At 55.0% G+C, this 21,472-nt stretch overlaps 2 protein-coding genes across 9 annotated transcripts; one reads left to right on the top strand and one right to left on the bottom strand.

Moving 5' to 3' along the window:
* The first annotated feature begins 435 nt into the window (after nucleotides 1-435).
* EIF5A (eukaryotic translation initiation factor 5A) lies at nucleotides 436-9,797 on the top strand. 7 transcript variants are annotated; one of them, XM_072920666.1, is made up of 7 exons: nucleotides 436-465; nucleotides 3,992-4,163; nucleotides 6,402-6,506; nucleotides 7,550-7,681; nucleotides 8,466-8,533; nucleotides 9,456-9,483; nucleotides 9,736-9,797. In XM_072920666.1, exons 2-5 carry the CDS (start codon nucleotides 3,999-4,001, stop codon nucleotides 8,526-8,528), a joined length of 465 nt encoding a protein of 154 aa, XP_072776767.1. In that variant the 5' UTR covers nucleotides 436-465; nucleotides 3,992-3,998; the 3' UTR covers nucleotides 8,529-8,533; nucleotides 9,456-9,483; nucleotides 9,736-9,797. The 7 variants fall into 7 exon arrangements, with proteins under 7 accessions (XP_072776767.1, XP_072776768.1, XP_072776771.1 ...); XM_072920667.1 differs by having other exon boundaries at nucleotides 9,739-9,797; XM_072920670.1 differs by having other exon boundaries at nucleotides 8,466-8,529; nucleotides 9,734-9,797.
* A 500-nt stretch (nucleotides 9,798-10,297) lies between these two features.
* Nucleotides 10,298-20,958, bottom strand: GPS2 (G protein pathway suppressor 2). Of its 2 annotated transcripts, XM_072920642.1 has the most exons (11): nucleotides 20,647-20,958; nucleotides 19,636-19,745; nucleotides 18,074-18,186; nucleotides 16,617-16,693; nucleotides 15,099-15,175; nucleotides 13,750-13,926; nucleotides 12,857-12,949; nucleotides 12,119-12,198; nucleotides 11,356-11,424; nucleotides 10,742-10,832; nucleotides 10,474-10,649 (listed from the first exon to the last, which is right to left on the bottom strand). In XM_072920642.1, the coding sequence occupies exons 1-11, from the start codon at nucleotides 20,738-20,740 to the stop codon at nucleotides 10,593-10,595; spliced, it is 1,038 nt and encodes a 345-aa protein (XP_072776743.1). In that variant the 5' UTR covers nucleotides 20,741-20,958; the 3' UTR covers nucleotides 10,474-10,592. The 2 variants fall into 2 exon arrangements, with proteins under 2 accessions (XP_072776744.1, XP_072776743.1); XM_072920643.1 differs by lacking the exon at nucleotides 10,742-10,832 and having other exon boundaries at nucleotides 10,298-10,649; nucleotides 20,647-20,951.
* Nucleotides 20,959-21,472: the final 514 nt, after the last annotated feature.

Below are 21,472 nucleotides of genomic sequence, written 5' to 3' on the forward strand. Positions count from 1 at the left end.
ATAAAGCGATCAGCGTCATTAACCTCATTTGCATAACGAGCTCTGCCAGCGGCGTTGCCATGACAACGCCCCCCCTCAAAAAGGCGCCTGAGGTGAGGCCTCAGGCCCGCCGCGTGCTCCAAATCTCGCGACATTTCCCTCAAGGAGCGCGGCTGCTCTGACTTCTCGCGAGATCTCACCTCGGCACGCCAACTGTTGAACCCCGCAAATCTCGCGAGATCTCCCAATCAGGGCGGCGCCATCACGCCGTAACCCAACCCTGCTCTATGTGCGCATGCGCACACGCTGTTCCGTACACCCCTCCCCGCATGGCGCATGCGCTGTTCGCTCCGCGGCGCTGCCCCGGCCGCACTGCGCATGCCCAGTGCCGCCCCCCCCCCCGCGCGGGGCGGTCGCGCATGCGCGGTGGGGCCCGGGGGGTGCAGCAGCTCCAGCGCGGCGGCGGCTTCGGCCTGAGGGGCTCCGGTGAGTCCCGGGCGGCTCCGGCGGCTCCGGGGGGCGGCCGAGCCTCGGGGCAGCCCCGGGAGGAGCTCCGGGATCCCCCCCGAGATGTTCCCGAGGAGCTTTTCCCACCCCGGGCCCGGCCCAGGCCGCGCCCGCCCGCCAGAGGGCCGCGTGGCGGCGGCGGCGCGCGGGGGAGCCCCGAATTTGGGGGGATTTGGGGGGATTTGGGGGTGAAAGGGGCACGAAATGAGGGGGGATTTGGGGGTAAACCCACCCAAAGTCTGGGGGGATTTGGGGATAAACTCGCCTCAAAAATTGGGGGGATTTGGGGGTAAAGTCCCCTAAAATTGGGGGGATTTGGGGATAAACTCGCCCCCAAAATTGGGGGGATTTGGGGGTAAAGCCCCCTAAAAATGAAGGGGAATTTGGGGTAAAGTACCCTAAAAATGAGGGGGGATTTGGGGGTAAAGTCCCCTAAAAATCTGGGGGGATTTGGGGGAAAGTCCCCTAAAAATGAGGGGGGATTTGGGGGGAAAGTACCCTAAAAATGAGGGGGGATTTGGGGGTAAACCCACCCAAAATGAGGGGGGATTTGGGGGTAAAACCAGCCCAAAATGAGGGGGGATTTGGGGGTAAAGTCCCCCAAAAATGAGGGGGGATTTGGGGCAAAGTACCCTAAAAATGAGGGGGGATTTGGGGTAAAGTACCCTAAATATGAGGGGGGATTTGGGGGTAAACCCACCCAAAATGAGGGGGGATTTGGGGGTAAAGTCCCCTAAAAATGAGGGGGGATTTGGGGGTAAAGCCCCCTAAAAATGAGGGGGGATTTGGGGGTAAAGTCTCCTAAAATGAGGGGGGATTTGGGGGTAAACCCACCCAAAATCTGGGGGGATTTGGGGGAAAGTACCCTAAAAATGAGGGGGGATTTGGGGGTAAACCCACCCAAAAATTGGGGGAATTGGGGGATAACTCCCCTCAAAATTTGGGGGAATTCGGGGATAAACCCCCTAAAAATGAGAGGGAATTTGGGGATAACCTCAGCCCAAAATTTGGGGAAATTGGGGGATAACCTCCCCAAAATTTAGGGGGATTCGGGGATAAACCCCCTAAAAATTTGCGGGAATTTGGGGATAACGCCACCCAAAATTAGGGGATTCCCCCCCAAAATTAGGAGAAATTTGGGGATAACCCACTCCAGAATTTGGGGAATTTGGGGATAAACCGCCCCCTAAAAATGAGGAGGAATTAGGGGAAACCCCCCCAAAATGAGGAGGAATTCCCCAAAAATTAGGGGATTCCCCCCCTCCTAAAATTTGGGGGGATTTGGGGATAACACCCCCAAAATTTGGGGGAAATTGGGGATAAACCCGCCCCAAAATTTGGGGAAATTTGGGGGTAACCCCCCAAAATTTGGGGGAAATTGGGGATAAACCCACCCCAAAATTTGGAGGAATTGGGGGATCTCCCTCGGGGGCCTTATAAAGAAATGGGGGAACCCCAAAATTCCTTATAAGGAAATGGAACCCTAAATTTCCATAAAAGGAATTTGGGGACCCCCTAATTCCTTATAAGGAATTTTGGGGGGACCCTGTAAGGAAAGAATCCCCCCTCCCCCCCAAAAAAACCCCAAAATTCCTCCCTGAACCCCCCAAAACCCCCCTGGACCCCCCAAAATTCTCCCCCCATGCCCACCCAACTCCCCCCCCCCCCCTCAGGGGGAATTTTTGGGGGGACGCTCCCAAAATTTTGGGGATCGCCCCGTCTGATTTTGGGGTCCCCACCCCCATTTTTGGGGTCCCCAACCCCAAATTTTGGCTCCTGATTCTCATTTTTTTGGGGTTCTCCCGATCTATTTTGGGGTTCCTCATTTTTGGGGTTCGCTTTTCCCTTTTTTGGGGTCTCCACCTCATTTTTTTGCTTCTTTTTGTCACTTCACCCCCAATTTTTGGGCTCCCCCGACCTTCCCCACCCCCCAAATTTTTCCAGCTCCCCCTGACCCCCCAAATTCCACTTTCCCCACCCCCTGAACCCCCAAATTTTGGGGTTTCCCACCCTCTGAACCCCATTTTTAGTGTCTCCACTTCATTTAATGCTTCCTTTTCTCAAATTTCTGCATCCCCCGACCTTCCCCGCCCCCCAAATTTTTCCTGCTGCCCCCTGACCCCCCAAATTCCACTTTGCCAACCCCCTGAACCCCCAAATTTCACTTTCCACACCCCAAATTTTGGGGTTCCCCACCCTCTTAACCCCATTTTTAGAGTCTCCACTTCGTTTTTCGCTTCCTTTTCTCAAATTTTTGCGTCCCCCGACCTTCCCCACCCCCCAAATTTTTCCTGCTTCTCCCTGACCCCCCAAATTTCACTTTCCCAACCCCCTGACCCCCCAAATTTTGGGGTTCTCCACCCTCTGAACCCCATTTTTTGGCTCTCCACCCCATTTTTTTGCTTCTTTTTGTCACTTCACCCCCAATTTTTGGGCTCCCCCGACCTTCCCCACCCCCCAAATTTTTCCTGCTCCCCCCTGACCCCCCAAATTCCACTTTCCACACCCCCTGAACCCCCAAATTTTGGGGTTCCCCACCCTCTGAACCTCATTTTTGGGGTCTTCAGCACCTTGAAATGCCATTTTGGACGTGTTATTGATCTTCCTCTTCCCACTTTCACCCCAATTTTGGCCTCCCCACCCCCCAAATTTTTTGGGCTCCTCCCTGCCCCCCCAAATTTCACTTTCCCAACCCTCTGAACCCCCAAATTTCACTTTCCACACCCCAAATTTTTGGGTTCCCCACCCTCTTAACCCCATTTTTAGACTCTCCACTTCGTTTTTCGCTTCCTTTTCTCAATTTTTTGCATCCCCCGACCTTCCTCGCCCCTCAAATTTTTCCTGCTGCCCCCTGACCCCCCAAATTTCACTTTCCCAACCCCCTGACCCCCCAAATTTAGGGTTCTTCACTTCCTGACCCCCCAAATTTTGGGGTTCCCCACTCTCTGAACCCCATTTTTAGGCTCTCCACCCCATTTTTTTGCTTATTTTTGTCACTTCACCCCCAATTTTTGGGCTCTCCTGACCTCCCCACCCCCCAAATTTTTCCTGCTGCCCCCTGACCCCCCAAATTTCTCTTTCCCCACCCTCTGAACCCCAAAATTTCACTTTCCACACCCCAAATTTTGGGGTTCCCCACCCTCTGAACCCCATTTTTAGAGTCTCCACTTCATTTTTCGCTTCATTTTCTCAAATTTCTGCATCCCCCGACCTTCCCCACCCCCCAAATTTTTCCTGCTGCCCCCTGACCCCTCAAATTTCACTTTCCCCACCCCAAACCCCCAAATTTCACTTTCCACACCCCAAATTTTGGGGTTCCCCACCCTCTGAACCCCATTTTTAGAGTCTCCACCCCAATTTTTGGCTTTCTTTACCCACTTCACCCCCAGTTTTTGGGGTCCCCCGACCTTCCCCGCCCCCCAAATTTTTCCTGCTGCCCCCTGACCCCCCAAATTTCAGTTTCCTCACCCCAAATCCCGATTTTTTTTTGGGGGGGCCCCCCCAGAGAGGCGATGGCCGACGACCTGGACTTCGAGACGGGGGACGCGGGGGCCTCGGCCACGTTCCCCATGCAGTGCTCGGCGCTGCGCAAGAACGGCTTCGTGGTGCTCAAGGGCCGCCCCTGCAAGATCGTGGAGATGAGCACCTCCAAAACGGGCAAGCACGGCCACGCCAAGGTGGGCACGGGCGCGGGGAAAGGCCGAAATTCCCGGGAAAATCCCGAAATTCCTGAGGAAATCCCAAAATCCTGAGCCGAGTCAGCCCTGAGTGACCACGGTTCCTTTGGAGCCTTCTCTGGGCTCTGATTTCCCAAAAAAAGCCAAAAAATGTCCCCAAACGGCCCAAAAAAACCTAAATTGGGGAGTTTGGGAATGCCCAGGTAGCCAAAATTCCTGAGGAAATCCCAAAATCCTGAGCCGAGTCAGCCCCGAGGGAAGGCGGCCCGTGAGGAGGCTCAGAGAGGTTTTTGGGGCTCTGATTCTCCCAAAAACCCAAAAAATTGCCCCAAAAGCGGCCCAAAAAACTCCTAAATTGGGGATTTGGGAATGCCCAGGTGGCCAAAATCCCAGAACAGGCCCAAAAATCCTGGGAAAATCCTGGAATTCCTGAGGAAATCCCGAAATCCTGAGCCAAGTCAGCCCCGAGGGAAGGCGTCCCATGAGGAGGCTCTGAGAGGGTTTTGGGGCTCTGATTCTCCCAAAAATGGCCCAAAAACCCCAAAAATTGGGAAATTGGGAATGCCCAGGTAGCCAAAATTCCCAGAAAAATCCCAAAATTCCTGAGAAAATCCCAAAATCCTGAGCCGAGTCAGCCCCGAGGGAAGGCGGCCCCTGAGGAGGCTCTGAGAGGGTTTTGGGGCTCTGATTCTCCCAAAAACCCAAAAAATTGCCCCAAAAGTGGCCCAAAAAACCCTAAATTGGGGATTTGGGAATGCCCAGGTAGCCAGAATGGCAGGAAAATCCCAAAATTCCTGAGGAAATCCCAAAATCCTGAGCCGACTCAGCCCCGAGGGAAGGCGGCCCCTGAGGAGGCTCTGAGAGGGTTTTGGGGCTCTGATTCTGCCAAAAATGGCCCAAAAACCCCAAAAATTGGGGATTTGGGAATGCCCAGGTAGCCAAAATTCCCAGAAAAATCCCAAAATTCCCAGAAAAATCCCAAAATTCTGAGAAAATCCCAAAATCCTGAGCCGAGTCAGCCCCGAGTGACCGCGGTTCCTTTGGAGCCTTTTCTGGGCTCTGATTTGCCAAAAAAAACCAAAAAATGCCCCAAAAAGTGGCCCAAAAAATCCCAAAATTGGGGATTTGGGAATGCCCAGGTAGCCAAAACTCACAGGAAAATCCCAAAATTCACAGAAAAATCCCAAAATTCCTGAGGAAATCCCAAAATCCTGAGCCGAGTCAGCCCCGAGTGGCCGCGGTTCCTTTGGAGCCTTTTCTGGGCTCTGATTTCCCCAAAAAAGCCAAAAAATGCCCCAAAAAGTGGCCCAAAAATCCCAAAATTGGGAATTTGGGAATGCCCCGGTGGCCAAAATTCCGGGAAAACCCCGAAATTCTGGGAAAAAGCCCAAAATTCCGGGAAAGTCCCGGAATTCCTGGGGGGAATCTGAGAATCCTGAATTCTCAGTGTGGATCCCAGTATGGATCCCAGTGCTCCCAGTATGGATCCAGTGCTCCCAGTATGGATCCCAGTGCTCCCAGTATGGATCCCAGTATGGATCCCAGTGCTCCCAGTATGGATCCAGTGCTCCCAGTATGGATCCAGTGCTCCCAGTATGGATCCCAGTGCTCCCAGTATGGATCCCAGTATGGATCCCAGTGCTCCCAGTATGGATCCCAGTGCTCCCAGTATGGATCCCAGTGCTCCCAGTATGGATCCCAGTGCTCCCAGTATGGATCCCAGTATGGATCCCAGTGCTCCCAGTATGGATCCCAGTGCTCCCAGTATGGATCCCAGTATGGATCCCAGTGCTCCCAGTATGGATCCCAGTATGGATCCCAGTGCTCCCAGTATGGATCCCAGTATGGATCCCAGTATGGATCCCAGTGCTCCCAGTATGGATCCCAGTATGGATCCCAGTGCTCCCAGTCCCTCCCAGTGCTCCCAGTACAGCCCCTCCAGTGTGTCCCAGTGCTCCCAGTATGGCTCTTAACCCTTTCCCAGTATAAACCAGTCCCTCCCAGTTTATCCCAGTTCCCTCCCAGTCCCTCCCAGTCCCCCCCAGTCCCCCCCAGTTCCCTCCCAGTCCCTCCCAGTCCCTCCCAGTCCCTCCCAGTCCCTCCCAGTTCCCTCCCAGTCCCTCCCAGTCCCTCCCAGTCCGTCCCAGTCCCTCCCAGTTCCCTCCCAGTCCCTCCCAGTATAAACCAGTTCCCCCCCAGTCCCTCCCAGTTCCCTCCCAGTATAACCAGTTCCCGCAGGTGCACCTGGTGGGCATCGACATCTTCACGGGGAAGAAGTACGAGGACATCTGCCCCTCCACCCACAACATGGACGTGCCCAACATCAAACGGAACGACTTCCAGGTGAGACACACCTGGGCAGGTAACACACACCTGTACAGGTAACACACACCTGTGCACACGTGTTCAGGTAACACACACCTGTGCACACCTGTGACACACCTGTAAACCCTGTACAGGTAACACACATCTGTACAGGTAACACACTTGTACACACCTGTACAGGTAACACACCTGTGACACACCTGTACAGGTAACACACCTGTATGGGTAACATACCTGTGCACACCTGTAACACAATTGGGCACAGTGACACACCTGTCTCACCTGTCCATGTCTGTCTCACCTGTCCGTATCTGTGTCACCTGTTCATACCTGTGTCTCACATGTCTTTACCTGACTCACCTGTCCATACCTGTGTCTCACCTGTCCATGCCTGTGTCACCTGTCCGTATCTGTGTCACCTGTCCGTACCTGTGTCTCACCTGTCCATACCTGTGTCTCACCTGTACCTGTCTCCAAGCTGATCGGGATCCAGGACGGGTACCTGTGTGTGATACCTGTCTGTGTTACCTGTATCTCACCTGTATCTCACCTGTACCTGTGTCTCTCACCTGTAGCTGATCGGGATCCAGGACGGGTACCTGTGTGTGATACCTGTATCACACCTGTCTCACCTGTACCTGTGTGTCTCACCTGTAGCTGATCGGGATCCAGGACGGGTACCTGCGTGTGTTACCTGTACCTGTGTATCTCACCTGTATCTCACCTGTGTGTGTTACCTGTGTGTGTTACCTGTACCTGTCTCACCTATCTCACCTGTACCTGTGTAGCTGATCGGGATCCAGGACGGGTACCTGTGTGTGTTACCTGTGTGTGTTACCTATACCTGTGTATCTCACCTGTATCTCACCTGTATCTCACACCTGTGCAGCTGATCGGGATCCAGGACGGGTACCTGTCAGTGCTGATGGGTTACCTGTACCTGTATCTCACCTGTATCTCACCTGTAGCTGATCGGGATCCAGGACGGGTACCTGTGTGTGTTACCTGTACCTGTGTGTCTCACCTGTCCATGTCTCACCTGTGTCTCACCTGTGCTGTAGCTGATCGGGATCCAGGACGGGTACCTGTCGCTGCTCCAGGACAGTGGGGAGGTGCGGGAGGATCTGCGGCTGCCGGAGGGGGAGCTGGGCCGGGAGATCGAGCAGAAGTACGACTGCGGCGAGGAGATACTGGTGCGTACTGGTTATACTGGTTATACTGGTGTGTACTGGTTATACTGGTTTGTACTGGTTTGTACTGGGGGAGCTGGGCCGGGAGATCGAGCAGAAGTACGACTGCGGCGAGGAGATACTGGTGGGTACTGGTTATACTGGTTATACTGGTTATACTGGTTTGTACTGGTTATACTGGTGTGTACTGGTTATACTGGTTTGTACTGGTTATACTGGTGTGTACTGGGGGAGCTGGGCCGGGAGATCGAGCAGAAGTACGACTGCAGCGAGGAGATACTGGTGCGTACTGGTTATACTGGTTTGTACTGGTTATACTGGTGTGTACTGGTGTGTACTGGTGTGTACTGGTTTGTACTGGTTTGTACTGGTTATACTGGTGTGTACTGGTTTGTACTGGGGGAACTGGGCCAGGAGATCGAGCAGAAGTACGACTGCGGCGAGGAGATACTGGTATGTACTAGTTATACTGGTTTATACTGGTTATACTGGTTTTTACTGGTTTGTACTGGGGGAACTGGGCCGGGAGATTGAGCAGAAGTACGACTGCGGCGAGGAGATACTGGTGGGTACTGGTTTGTACTGGTGTGTACTGGTTTGTACTGGTTTATACTGGTCTGACCTGGTTTATACTGGTCTGTACTGGTCTGTACTGGTTTATAGGGATTTATACTGGTTTATACCAGTCTGTGTTTGTTTTTACTGGTCCATACTGGTCCATACTGGTTTATAAGTGGTTATAGCGGTCCGTACTGGTCCATACTGGTTTATAACTGGTGTCCCGCAGATCACGGTGCTGTCGGCGATGACCGAGGAAGCCGCGGTCGCCATCAAAGCCATGGCCAAATAGGGCAGGTGGGCGGGGCCAGGGGGCTGTGGGTGGGGCCAAATAGGGCAGGTGGGCGGGGCCTAAGGGGTGTGGGCGGGGCCAATGGGCTGTGGGCGGGGCCAAATGGGTGTGGGCTGGGCTTAAGGGATATGGGGGGGGGGGGTCAGTGGGGGGGGGGGGTGTCCCCATTTGGGTCTGGGGTCCCCGTTTTGGGCTCTGATCTGGGTCTGGGATTTCCTTATTTTGGGTCTGAGGTCTGTGGGATTTGGGGTCCCCATTTTGGGCCCCGATTTGGGTCTGGGGTCCCGGTTTGGGGTCCGGATTTGGGTCTGGGGGGTCACTGGGGGTCCCTATTTTAGGTCTGGGGTCCCGGTTTTGGGTTTGGGGGAGTCACTGGGGGTCCCTGATTTGGGGTTTTTGGGTCCCGGTTCAGGGTTTTTGGGTCTGGGGTCCCATTTCGGGTCCAGATTTGGGTCTGGGGTCCCGATTTGGGGTTTTGGGGTCCCTGTTCGGGGTTTTGGGGTCCCGGTTTGGGGTTTTGGTGTCCCAATTTGGGGTTTTGGGGTCCCGGTTCAGGGTTTTTGGGTCTGGGGTCCCATTTCGGGTTTTGGGGTCCCGGTTTTGGGTTTTGGGGTCCCGTTTCGGGTCTGGGGTCCCGATTTGGGTCTGGGGTCCCAGTTCAGGGTTTTGGGGTCCCGGTTCGGGTTTTGGGGTCCCGTTTCGGGTCTGGGGTCCCGATTTGGGTCTGGGGTCCCATTTCGGGTCCCAGTTCGGGTCTGGGGTCCCATTTCGGGTCCCGGTTTGGGTTTTGGGGTCCCATTTTGGGTCTGGGGTCCCAATTTGGGTCTGGGGTCCCGTTTCGGGGTTTTTGGGTCTGGGGTCCCGTTTCGGGTCCCAATTTGGGTCTGGGGTCCCAATTCAGGTCCCATCCCCCCCCTCTCTCCGCAGGCGCCGCCGGGGTCGGGGTCGGGCCGGGCCCCCCCACCTGCAGCCGTGGGGGGGGGAGGGGCGCGCGGGGGGCGGGGCCACCCTGAAGGGGGCGGGGCTTAAACCGGAGGGGGCGGGGCCGGAGGGGTCCCCCCGCCCCTCCCCCACCCCCAAATCCCCCCCCACCCCCCTTACCCCCCCCCAGCCCCGCGGTGGGGGAGGGGCGCCCCTCCGGAGGGGGAGGGGGAGGGGCGGCCCCGGGCCCCGCCCCCTTTATTGGCCCCTCCCCCTTCGCCCCTCCCCCCCCCCCCCGCTGGGGCCTCGCCGGATCGGAGATAAATAAATAAATAATAAATAAATAAACGGTCACGTGGTGCGGTCGTTAATTAATTAATTGATGTTAATTAACAGAGCTAATTGGGGCTGGGGGAGGGGCCACAGTGACCCCAGAGTGACCTCAGTGACCCCAGAGTGACCGCGGGGTGACCTCAGTGACCTCAGAGTGACCCCAGAGAGACCAAAGTGACCCTGAGTGACCCTGGAGTGACCCCAGAGTGACCTCAGGGTGACCCCAGAGTGACCCCAGAACGACCCCGGAGTGACCTCAGTGGCCCCAGAGTGACCTCAGTGACCCCACTGTGACCTCAGAGTGACCCTGGGGTGACCTCAGTGACCCCAGAGTGTGACCTCAATGACCCCAAAGTGACCTCAGTGCTTTCAGCGTGACCCCAGAGTGACCCCAGCGTGACCTCAGTGACCTCAGAGTGACCCCAGAGTGACCCCAGAATGACCTCAGAGTGACCTCAGTGACCCCGGAGTGACCTCAGTGATGCCGCCTTTGACAAAACTGAAAAATTTTGGGGTTTTTTTCCCCTTTTAAAACTTTTATTTCATTTCTCCAACCCCACCGCCAGCAGCCCATTAATTAATTAATTATTAAGCCATTAATTAACTAATAGTTCATTAATTAATTAATTAATCCCACCTCTAATCGCTTGGGGGGAGGGGCAGGGCTCACACCGCCCCTCCCCCCTCCTCAATCCCCCCAAATCCCCCCCAAAATCCCCTCCCCCCCCCAGCCATGACGTCACCCGGGTGGGGGGAGGGGCGGGGCGGCCCCGCCCCCCGGTGACGTCACGCGTGGCGGCGGTGACGTCATCACTTGTGGTAGAAGCGCTGTCCCTGCCCGTGGGGGAGGAACGGGCCGTGCCGGGCCTGGGGGGGGAGGGGCGGTGATCGATATCAAATATCGATCCGGGGGGGTGGGGGAGGGGCTGTGGGGGGTGGGGGAGGGGCGCAGCACTCACGTGGGGGGGGGGGCGGCTGCGGGGCGGCGCCGTGGGCGGGGAAACTTCCGGGGGAGGCGGCGCGGGGGGGGGCGGGGAAGGGCAGCGCCGGCTGGGGGGGGGAGGGGAGGGATGGGGTGGGGTGGGGGAGGGGCAATGCTGCCACCTCCCCTCCCCCACAGCCCCCCCACCCCGAACCGCCCCAACGCTGCCCCTCCCCCGTCAGAACTCCCTCCTTCCCCTCCCCCACTCCCAGCCCTGCCCCTCCCCCAATTTCCCCTCCCTCCTCCAAATTTTATGCCACTCCCCCCATATCTCACCCCTCCCCCCAAATTTTGCCCCTCCCCCCTCAAAACCTCTCATTCCCCTCCCCCACTCCCAGCCCTGCCCCTCCCCCATATTCCCCTCCCCCCTCCACATTTTGTGCCCCTCCCCCCATCTTGCCCCTCCCCCAAAATTTTGCCCCTCCCCCCCTCAAAACCTCTCATTCCCCTCCCCCACTAAACCCCTCAGTGCCCCTCCCCCACCCCACTTTCTGCCCCTCCCCCCTCAGAACCCCCTCCCCCAATTCCCCTCCCCCACAAATCGCTCCCCTCCCCCCCCGCCCCTCCCCCACCCCGCCCCTCCCCCCCCACCTTGGCGCTGCCCTGGATGGCCACGGGCAGTTGGGGGCTGGGCAGGAGGGCGGGGCCGGGGTGCAGCGCCTGGGGGTGGGGGAGGGGTCAGAGGGGGCGGTGACCCCCCCATAACCCCCCCTGCCCCTCCCCCACCCCCACGAACCCCAACTCCCCCCCCAACTCTCATTTCCCCTCCCCCACCCCCAAATTCTGCCCCTCCCCCACCTCATTGCCCCTCCCCCATTCATATTTTATGCCCCGCCCCCTTTGCTGTAGCCCCGCCCCACTCACGGGCTCGCTGAATCCTGATTGGCTGTTGGCCCATTGCCCCGCCCCCTTTCCCTTAGCCCCGCCCCACTCACGGGCTCGCTGAATCCTGATTGGCTGTTGGCCCATTGCCCCGCCCCCCTCATTAGCCCCGCCCCACTCACGGGCTCGCTGAATCCTGATTGGCTGTTGGCCCTTTGCCCCGCCCCCTTTCCTTTAGCCCCGCCCCACTCACGGGCTCGCTGAATCCTGATTGGCTGTTGGCCCATTGCCCCGCCCCCCTCCTTAGCCCCGCCCCCACTCACGGGCTCGCTGAATCCTGATTGGCTGTTGGCCCATTGCCCCGCCCCCCTCATTAGCCCCGCCCCACTCACGGGCTCGCTGAATCCTGATTGGCTGTTGGCCCATTGCCCCACCCCCTTTGCTTTAGCCCCGCCCCACTCACGGGCTCGCTGAATCCTGATTGGCTGTTGGCCCATTGCCCCGCCCCCCTCATTAGCCCCGCCCCACTCACGGGCTCGCTGAATCCTGATTGGCTGTTGGCGTGTTCCAGCTGCTTCTGCAGCGGCAGCGACGAACTGGGGGGGAGGAACCCTGGGGGGGGGAGGGGACACCTGAGACAGGTGAGCTCAGGTACCCCCAGGTGTGTTTCAGGGTGCCCAGGTGTGTGTTTGGGGGTGCCCAGGTGTGTCCCAGGTACCCCCAGGTGTACCCAGATGTGCCCCAGGTGTGCCCCAGGTACCCCCAGATGTGCCCAGGTGTGTTTTTGGGGGTGCCCAGGTGTGCCCAGGTGTGCTCCAGGTGTGCCCAGCTGTGCCCAGGTGTGCCCCAGGTGTGCCCAGGTGTGCCCAGGTGTGCTCCAGGTGTGCCCAGCTGTGCCCAGGTGTGCTCCAGGTGTGCCCAGCTGTGCCCAGGTGTGCCCCAGGTGTGTTTTGGGTGTGCCCAGGTACCCCCCAGGTGTGCCCAGATACCCCCCAGGTGTGTTTTGGGGTGCCCAGGTGTGTTTTTTGGTGCCCCCAGGTGTGCCCAGGTGTGCCCAGGTGTGCCCCAGCTGTGTATTTTGGGTGTGCCCAGCTGTGCCCAGGTGTGCCCAGGTGTGCCCCAGGTACCCCCAGGTGTGCCCCAGCTGTGCCCAGGTGTGTTTTGGGGGTGCCCCCAGGTGTGCCCAGGTGTGTTTCGGGGTGCCCAGGTGTGCCCAGGTGTATTTTGGGTGTGCCCAGGTGTGCCCAGGTGTATTTTGGGGTGCCCTCACCTGGCTGTGCGGGGGGGAAGTGCCCGTGGAGGCCGAAGGCGCCCCCCGGCGGCTGCTGGGGCAGGAACGGCAGCGCCGGGAACGCGGCGGGGGCTGGAGAGACCAGTATGGACCAGTATAAACCAGTACGGACCAGTATGGACCAATACAGACCAGTACGGACCAGTATAAACCAGTATGGACCAGTATAAACCAGTATGGACCAGTATAAACCAGTATGGACCGGTACGGACCAGTACGGACCAGTATAAACCAGTACGGACCAGTATGGACCAGTATGGACCAGTATGGACCAGTATGGACCAGTATGGACCAGTATAAACCAGTATGGACCGGTATGGACCAGTATGGACCAATACAGACCAGTACGGACCAGTATAAACCAGTATGGACCGGTATGGACCAGTACGGACCAGTACGGACCAGTATGGACCAGTATGGACCAGTATAAACCAGTATGGACCAGTATGGAGCAGAAACACCCAGTGACTCCTCCCAGTTCCCCCCCAGTTGCTCCCAGTATAAACCAGTTCCCCCCCAGTTCCCTCCCAATCCCTCCTAGTCCCTCCCAGTCCATCCCAGTACAAACCAGTCCCTCCCAGTTCCCCCCCAGCCCCCCCAGTCCCCCCCAGTCCCCTCCCAGTCCCTCCCAGTACAAACCAGTATAAACCAGTTCCCCCCCAGTCCCCCCCAATCCTCCCCCAGTCCCTCCCAGTATAAACCAGTTCCCTCCCAGTTCCCCCCCACCCCCCCCAGTCCCTCCCAGTCCCTCCCAGTCCCCCCCAGTCCCTCCCAGTTTATCCCAGTCCCATTCCCAGTCCCCCCCAGTTTATCCCAGTCCCTCCCAGTCCCTCCCAGTCCCCCCCAGTACAAACCAGTCTCCCCAGTCTCACCCCGCAGCTGTTGGGCTCCTCCGTAGGCCGGTGGGGGTTGGGCGGGGGGAAGGGCGGGGGCGGGGCCGGACTTTGCCCCACCCCGAAGGGGGCGGGGCCGGGACCCCCCTGGGCCCCCCCAAAGGCTCCGGGGTCCCCCCCGGCCCCGAAGGGCGGCTGCGCCCCGAAATGGCGCGGCTGGAACGGCCAAAACACCCCAAATCAGCCAAAATCAGCCCAAATCAGCCAAAATTACCTCAAATCACCCCAAAATCACCTCAAATCACTCCAAATCACCCGAAAATCACCCCAAAATCAACACAAAACACTCAAAAACACCCCAAAAACACCCCAAAAACACCCCAAAACACCCCAAATTACCCTAAAATCACCTCAAATCAACCCAAAATCACCCCAAATCACCCCAAAATCACCCCAAATCACCCAAAATCACACAAAATCACCCCAAAATCAACACAAATCAGCCCAAAATCACCCAAAAACATCCAAAATCACCCAAAGTCACCAAAAATCAGCCAAATCACCCCAAAATCACCTCAAATCATCCCAAAATCACCCAAAAACACCCCAAAATCACCCAAAAACACCCCAAAATCACCCCAAATCACCCAAAATCACCCCAAAATCAGCCAAAATCACCCAAAATCACCAAAAATCACCCCAAAATCACCCCAAATCACCCCAAAATCAGCCAAAATCACACAAAACCACCCAAAATCATCCCAAAATCACCTCAAATCACCCCAAAATCACCCAAAATCAGCCAAAATCAGCCCAAAATGACCCAAAACCACCCAAAATCACCCCAAAATCACCCCAAAATCACCCCAAAACACCTCAAAGTCACCCGAAATCACCGCAAAATCACCCCAAAACACCCCAAATTCACCCCAAAATCACCCCAAAAATCCTTCCTGTCCCCACAAATACCCCCAAACCCACCACAAAATACCCCAAAAACCCCAAAAATCACCCCAAAATCACCCCTAAACCCCCCAAAACTCCCCCAAAACCTCCCCAAAACCCCCCAAAACCACCCCAAACCCACCCCAAAATTCCCTAAAACCCCCAACAATTACCCCAAAACCACCCCAAAACCACCCCAAAACCCCCCAAAACCGTTCCAATCCCCAAAATACCCCAAATTCCTCCAAAACCCCCCCAAATACTCCAAAATCCTCCAGAAATTCCATTTAAATCCTCCCAAATTCCTCCAAAACCCCCCAAATCCCACGGAATTTCCCACAAAACTCCCCAAAACTTTTCCAAATCCACCCCAATCCCCCCAGAACTCCTGATATCCCCCCAAATCCCCCCAAAATCCCCCAAATCCCCCCACCCCGACTCACGCTGATCACGGGGGGTCCGAACATTTGCTTGGCCCGATCGGCCCCGATGAGCCCCGAGCGAGGCCCCCCCGGGCTGCCTGTGGGGACCCCAAACACCCCAAAGTTACCCCAAAACCACCCCAAAATTACCTCACAAACACCCCAAAAATACCCCAAAATTACCACAAAGTCATCCCAGAACCACCCCAAAATTACCACAAAGTCAGTCCCAAAATCAGCCCAAAATTACCTCAAAAACACCCCGAAATTACCACAAAGTCAGCCCCAAAATTACCTCACAAACACCCCAAAACCACCCCAAAATTACCTCAAAGTCACCCCAAAATTACCTCAAAGTCAATGCCAAAATTACCGCAAAGTCACCCCAAAATCAGCCCAAAATTATCTCAGAAACACCCCAAAATTACCACAAATTCAGCCCCACACTTACCTTAAATTCACTCCAAAATCAGCCCAAAATTGCCTCAGAACACCCCAAAATTACCAGAAAGTCACCCCAAAATTGCCTCAAAGTCACCCCAAAATTACCTCAAAGTCAATGCCAAAATTACCTCAAAGTCACCCCAAAAACACCCCAAAATTACCACAAAGTCAGCTCCACACTTACCTGAAAGTCACCCCAAAATCAGCCCAAAATTATCTCAAAAAGACCCCCAAAACACCCCAAAATTACCAGAAAGTCAGCCCCAAAATTACGTCAAAGTCACCCCAAAATCAGCCCAAAATTACCTCAAAAACACCCTAAAATCAGCCCAAACTCAGCCCAAAATTGCCTCAAAGTCACCCCAAAATCAGCCCAAAATTATCTCAAAAACACCCCAAATTTACCACAAAGTCAGCCCCATAATTACCTCAGTCACCCCAAAATCAGCTCAAAATTACCTCAAAAACACCCCAAAACCACCCCAAAATTATCACAAAGTCAGCCCCAAAATTACCTCAAAGTCACCCCAAAATCAGCCCAAAATTATCTCAGAAACACCCCAAAACCACCCAAAAATTACCTCAAAGTCAGCTCCACACTTACCTCAAAGTCACCCCAAAATTACCTCAAAAACACCCCAAAATCAGCCCAAACTCAGCCCAAAATTGCCTCAAAGTCACCCCAAAATCACCTCGAAGTCAGTGCCAAAATTACCCCAAAATCAGCCCCAAAATTACCCCAAAATCCCCCCAGGACCCCCCAAAACCTTCCCAAGACCCCCCAAATCACCTCCTCAAACCCCCCCAGGACCCCCCAAAACCCCCCAGGAACCCCCAAAATCCCCCAGGAACCCCAAAATCCCCCCAAAATCCCCCAGGAACCCCAAACCTGCTCAAAACCCCCCCAAACCCCCCCAATCTCCCCCTCAGGACCCCCCAAAATCCCCCCCAGGACCCCCAAAGCCCCTCAGGACCCCCCATAATCCCCCCAGGACCCCCCAAAATCTGCCCCAAACCCCCCCAGGACCCCCCAGACCCCCCCAGGACCCCCCAAACCCCCCAGACCCCCCAGACCCCCCCCCCCCCGTCCCTCACCGGCCATGCCGAGCAGATGCGCCCCCGGCACCCCCAAACTTTGGGGGTACGCGGCCGCCGTCAGCGTGGTCAGGTCACTGCGGGAGGGGCAGGAGCCACGGCAGCGAAAAATCACACAAAAAACAGACAAAAACAGACAAATCCACCCAAAATCAGCACAAAATCACCCAAAAACCACCCCAAAACAGGCAAAAACAGACAAATCCACCCAAAAACCAGCTCCAAAATCAGCCCAAAATCACCCAAAAAACAGACAAATCCACCCCAAACCAGCCCAAAATGGACAAAACCAACCCAAAACAGGCCAAAATCACCCAAAATAGGCAAAATCACCCAAAAACCAGCCCCAAATCAGCCCAAAACAGCCAAATCCACCCCAAAACAGCCCAAAACAGACAAATCCAACTGAAAATCACCCCAAAATCAGCCCAAAACAACCCAGAACAGCCCAAAACCACCCAAATTCACCTCAAACCCACCCAAATTCACCCCAAAAGAGCCAAATTCAACCCAAAACAGGCCAAAAACCCCCAAACACCCAGAAAACCCCAAAATCTCCTCCAAAACCCTTCAAAAATCCCATTTTCCCCCCAAAAAACTGAACTTTTTTCTTAAAAACTGTGATTTTGCCCCCAAAATCCCCATATTTTCCCTCTACATTCCCATTTTCCCCCTAAATTCCCAATTTTCCCCAAAAAAATCCCATTTTCCTCCAAAAATCACTATTTTTACCCAAAAACCCCAATTTTTCCCCCAAATTCCCAATTTTCCCCCAAATCCCCATTTTTCATGCCAAAATCCCGACTTTTCCCCTTAAAATCCCCACTTTTACCCCCAAAATCCCCATTTTTACCCAAAAATTCCCAATTGTCCCCCAAATCCCCCTGATTTTCCCCAAAATCCCCACTTTTACCCAAAAAGTCCCAATTTTCCCCCAAAATCCCCATTTCTCCCCTTAAAATCCAAATTTTTACATCAAAAACTCCAAACTTCCCCCGAATTCCCATTATTTCCCCCAAAATTCCAATTATTTTTCCCAAAATCCCCATTGTCCCCCTAAACTCCCAATTTTTCCCCCAAATTCCTGTTTTTCCCCCAAAATCCCTCAGTTTTATCCCAAAATTCCCATTATTTTTCCCAAAATCCCCAATTTTTCCCAAAATTCCCATTTCCCCCCAAAAAAGGCCATTTTTTCCACACAAAATTCCCATTTTCCCCCCAAATCCCCATTATTTTTCCCAAAATCTCCATTTTTCACCCCATAATCCCCATTTTTACCCCAAAACTCCTAATTTTTCACCCAAAAAATCCCCATTATTTTCCCCCCCAAAATCCCCATTTTCCCCATTAAAATCCACATTTTTACCCCAAAAACTCCCAATTTTTTCCCAGAATTCCCCTGATCTTTCCCAAATCCCCATTTTTTCCCAAAATCCCGTTTTTTCCCCCCAAGCCACCTCTGCTCTTTGCGGCGCCGTTTCTCCTCCTCGTGCAGAACCTTCTTGAGCTGCAGGAAGAGCTGATGCTTCTCCTCCTGCAGCGCCCCCAGCTTCTCCTGCAGCTTCAGCAGCTGAATTTGGGGTAAAAAAACAGGATTTTGGGAAAAAACGGGAATTTTGGAAAAAAAAATGGGCATTCTGGCAAAAAAAAAGGGGATTTTAGCCCAAAAAATGGGGATTTTAGCCCAAAAAACGGGGATTTTTAAGGGTGCTTTTCCTCCTGCAGCTTCAGCAGTTAAATTTGGGGTAAAAAAAGAGGATTTTGGGAAAAATGGGAATTTTGGCAAAAAAAGGGGAGATTTTTGCCAAAAAAGGGGGATTTTAGCCCAAAAAATGGGATTTTTAAGGGAGTTTTTCCTCCTGCAGCATCCCCAGCTTCTCCTGCAGCTTCAGCAGCTGATTTGGGGTGAAAAAAACGGGATTTTGGGAAAAAACGGGAAATTTGGCACAAAAAATGGGGATTTTAGCAAAAAAAAATGAGGATTTTAGCCAAAAAAATGGGGATTTTAGCCCAAAAAAGTGGGATTTTTAGGGAAAAATAAGCGATTTTTGGGGGGAGAAATGGGATTTTTTTGGGGAAAAAACGGGAATTTTGAGGGGAATTTATTTTGATTTTACAGAGATTTTTTTTTTTTTTTTTTTTGCTTTGGGGTGGATTTTCGGGGGATTTTTTGGGGATTTGGGGTGGATTTTTGGGAGATTTTGAGGGGATTTTTTTGGTGAGTTTTTTGGGGATTTTGGGGGAATTTTTAGGGAAATTTTAGGGGATTTTTGGGATGGATTTTTTTGAGATTTTGGGTGAATATTTTGGGTGAATTTTTTTTGATTTTGGGAATTTTTCCCCACCTGTTCCCGGGTCTCCTCCAGGGAGATTTTGGGTGAATTTTTTGGGATTTTTTTGGATTTTTTTGGGATTTCAAGGGGAATTTTGGGATGGATTTTTTTTTTTTTTTTGAAAATTTTGGAAGGATTTTTGGGATGATTTTTGGGTGAATTTTTTGGGATTTTGGTGAATTTTTCCCCACCTGCTCCTGGGTCTCCTCCAGGGACATCCTCTCCTCCAGGGAGGCGATTTTGGGGCTATTTTTGGGGAATTTTCAGGGGATTTTTTGGGGTTTTTTTGGACAGATTTTTTTGGGGATTTTGGGGTTGATTTTTGGGTTGATTTCTGTGTTTTTTGGTGAATTCCCCACCTGTTCTCGTGTCTCCTCCAGGGAGGCGATTTCGGGGGGTTTTTTTGGGATTTTTTTGGGATTTTTTTGCCATTTCAGGGGGATTTTTGAGAGGGATTTTTTTGGGATTTTTGGGTTGATTTTTGGGTTGAATTTTGTGGTTTTTGGTGAATTCCCCACCTGCTCTCGTGTCTCCTCCAGGGACATCCTCTCCCCCAGGGGGGCGATTTTGGGGGGATTTTGGGTGATTTTTTGGGGGAATTTTTAGGGGATTTTTGGGATGGATTGTTTTGAGATTTTGGATGAATATTTTGGGTGAATTTTTTGGGATTTTGGTGAATTCCCCACCTGTTCTCGTGTCTCCTCCAGGGACATCCTCTCCTCCAGCTCCTTCCGCCGGCGCCGCTCCTGCTCCTCCCGCACCTTCTGCTCCATCATCTTGTCCACCTCCTCCTCCTCTGCGGCCAGGGGTCACCGGGGTCACCCGGGGTCAGGGGTCACCGGGGTCACCCGGGGTCACTCGGGGTCACTCGGGGGTCACTCAGGGGTCATTCAGGGTCATCCAGGGGTCTCTCAGGGTCACTTAGGGTCACTCAGCTCACTCAGGGGTCACTCATTGGTCACTCAGAGTCACTCAGGGGTCACTCGGGTCACTCAGGGGTCACTCGGGTCATTCAGGGTCACTCAGGGGTCACTCAGGGTCACTCAGGGTCACTCAGGGGTCACTCATGGTCAGCAGGGGTCACTCAGTGGTCAGAGTCACTCAGGGGTCACTCGGGGTCACTTAGGGTCATTCAGGGTCACTCAGGGCTCACTCAGGGTCAGCAGGGGTCACTCAGGGTCACGCAGGGTCATCCAGGGGTAACTCAGTTGTCACTTAGGGGTCATTCAGTGGTCACTCAGTGGTCAGGGGGTCATGTAGGGGTCACTCAGGGGTCACTCAGAGGTCACTGTGGGTTTTTGGGGGTCCCAGCTCAGCCTTGGCCCCACCCCCTCCCCTAAGGGGGCGTGGCCTGTTGCCATGGTAACCCCATCGGGGGCGTGGCCTCCCCTCAGAAATGGCGCCATGGAGACACCGTCGCCATGGATACGCTGAGGGGGCGTGGCCTGTTGCTACGGAGACCCCCGGGGGCGTCTGAAGTTGCCATGGCAACCCCGCCATGGCGGCGCGGGCCCCTCAGGGACCCTCCCGGGACCCTCCTGGGGCCCTGCGGGGCTCCCCCGGCCCGGGACCCTCCCGGGACCCTCCCGGGACCCTCCCGGGGCCCTGCGGGGCTCCCCCGGCCCGGGACCCTCCCGGGGCCCTGCGGGGCTCCCCCGCTCCCATCCCGCCCGGTCCCGGGGCTCCCCCGCTCTCACCCTGCCGCTTTCGCTCCCGCTCCACCATGACGTGGCGGTGCAGCGCCCGCGCCATGGCCGAGCTCAGCTTCGGCCGCTCCAGCAGCGCCGGCATCGTGGCGGAGACGGGGGGGGCGAGGGGAAGCGAGCGGGGACGGGGCCGCGCCGGGTCCCCGGGGCTCCGAGCGGGGCCGGGATGAGGCTCCGGGTCCCGGAGGCTCCGAGCGGGCCGGGCCGGGGCCGCGGGACCGGGATCGGGGCCGGGATCGGGATCGGGGCCGGGCCGCGGTCGCGGTTCCGCTTCCGGAGCGGCGGCGGCGGCCGAGGGGAAGGGCTCCCCTCAGAACGAGGCCACGCCCCCTTTCGGCGGGAACGAGGCTAAGCCACGCCCCAACGCGCTCCGTGAGGCGAAGCCACGCCCACTCAAGCGGGAACGAGGCTAAGCCACGCCCCAAAGCGCTCCGTGAGGCGAAGCCACGCCCACTCGAGCGGGAACGAGGCTAAGCCACGCCCCTTGTGAGTAAATGAGGTTAAACCACGCTCCGATTACCATATAAGGAAAAAATTCACACCTTTGCATGAAAATGAGGCTAAGCCACACCCCGATTACCATATAAGGAAAAAACACACACCTTGGGGTGAAAACGAGGCTAAACCACGCCCTGATTACCATTTAAGGAAAAAACACGCACCTTTGGGTGAAAATGAGGCTAAACCACGCTCTGATTGCCATATAAGGAAAAATTTCACACCTTTGCATGAAAATGAGGCTAAGCCACGCCCTGATTACCATTTAAGGAAAAAATTCACACCTTTGGGTGAAAACGAGGCTAAACCATGCTCTGAT

The sequence above is a fragment of the Taeniopygia guttata genome, chromosome 32 (assembly GCF_048771995.1).
Source record: "Taeniopygia guttata chromosome 32, bTaeGut7.mat, whole genome shotgun sequence".
Taxonomy (NCBI): Eukaryota; Metazoa; Chordata; class Aves; order Passeriformes; family Estrildidae; genus Taeniopygia; species Taeniopygia guttata.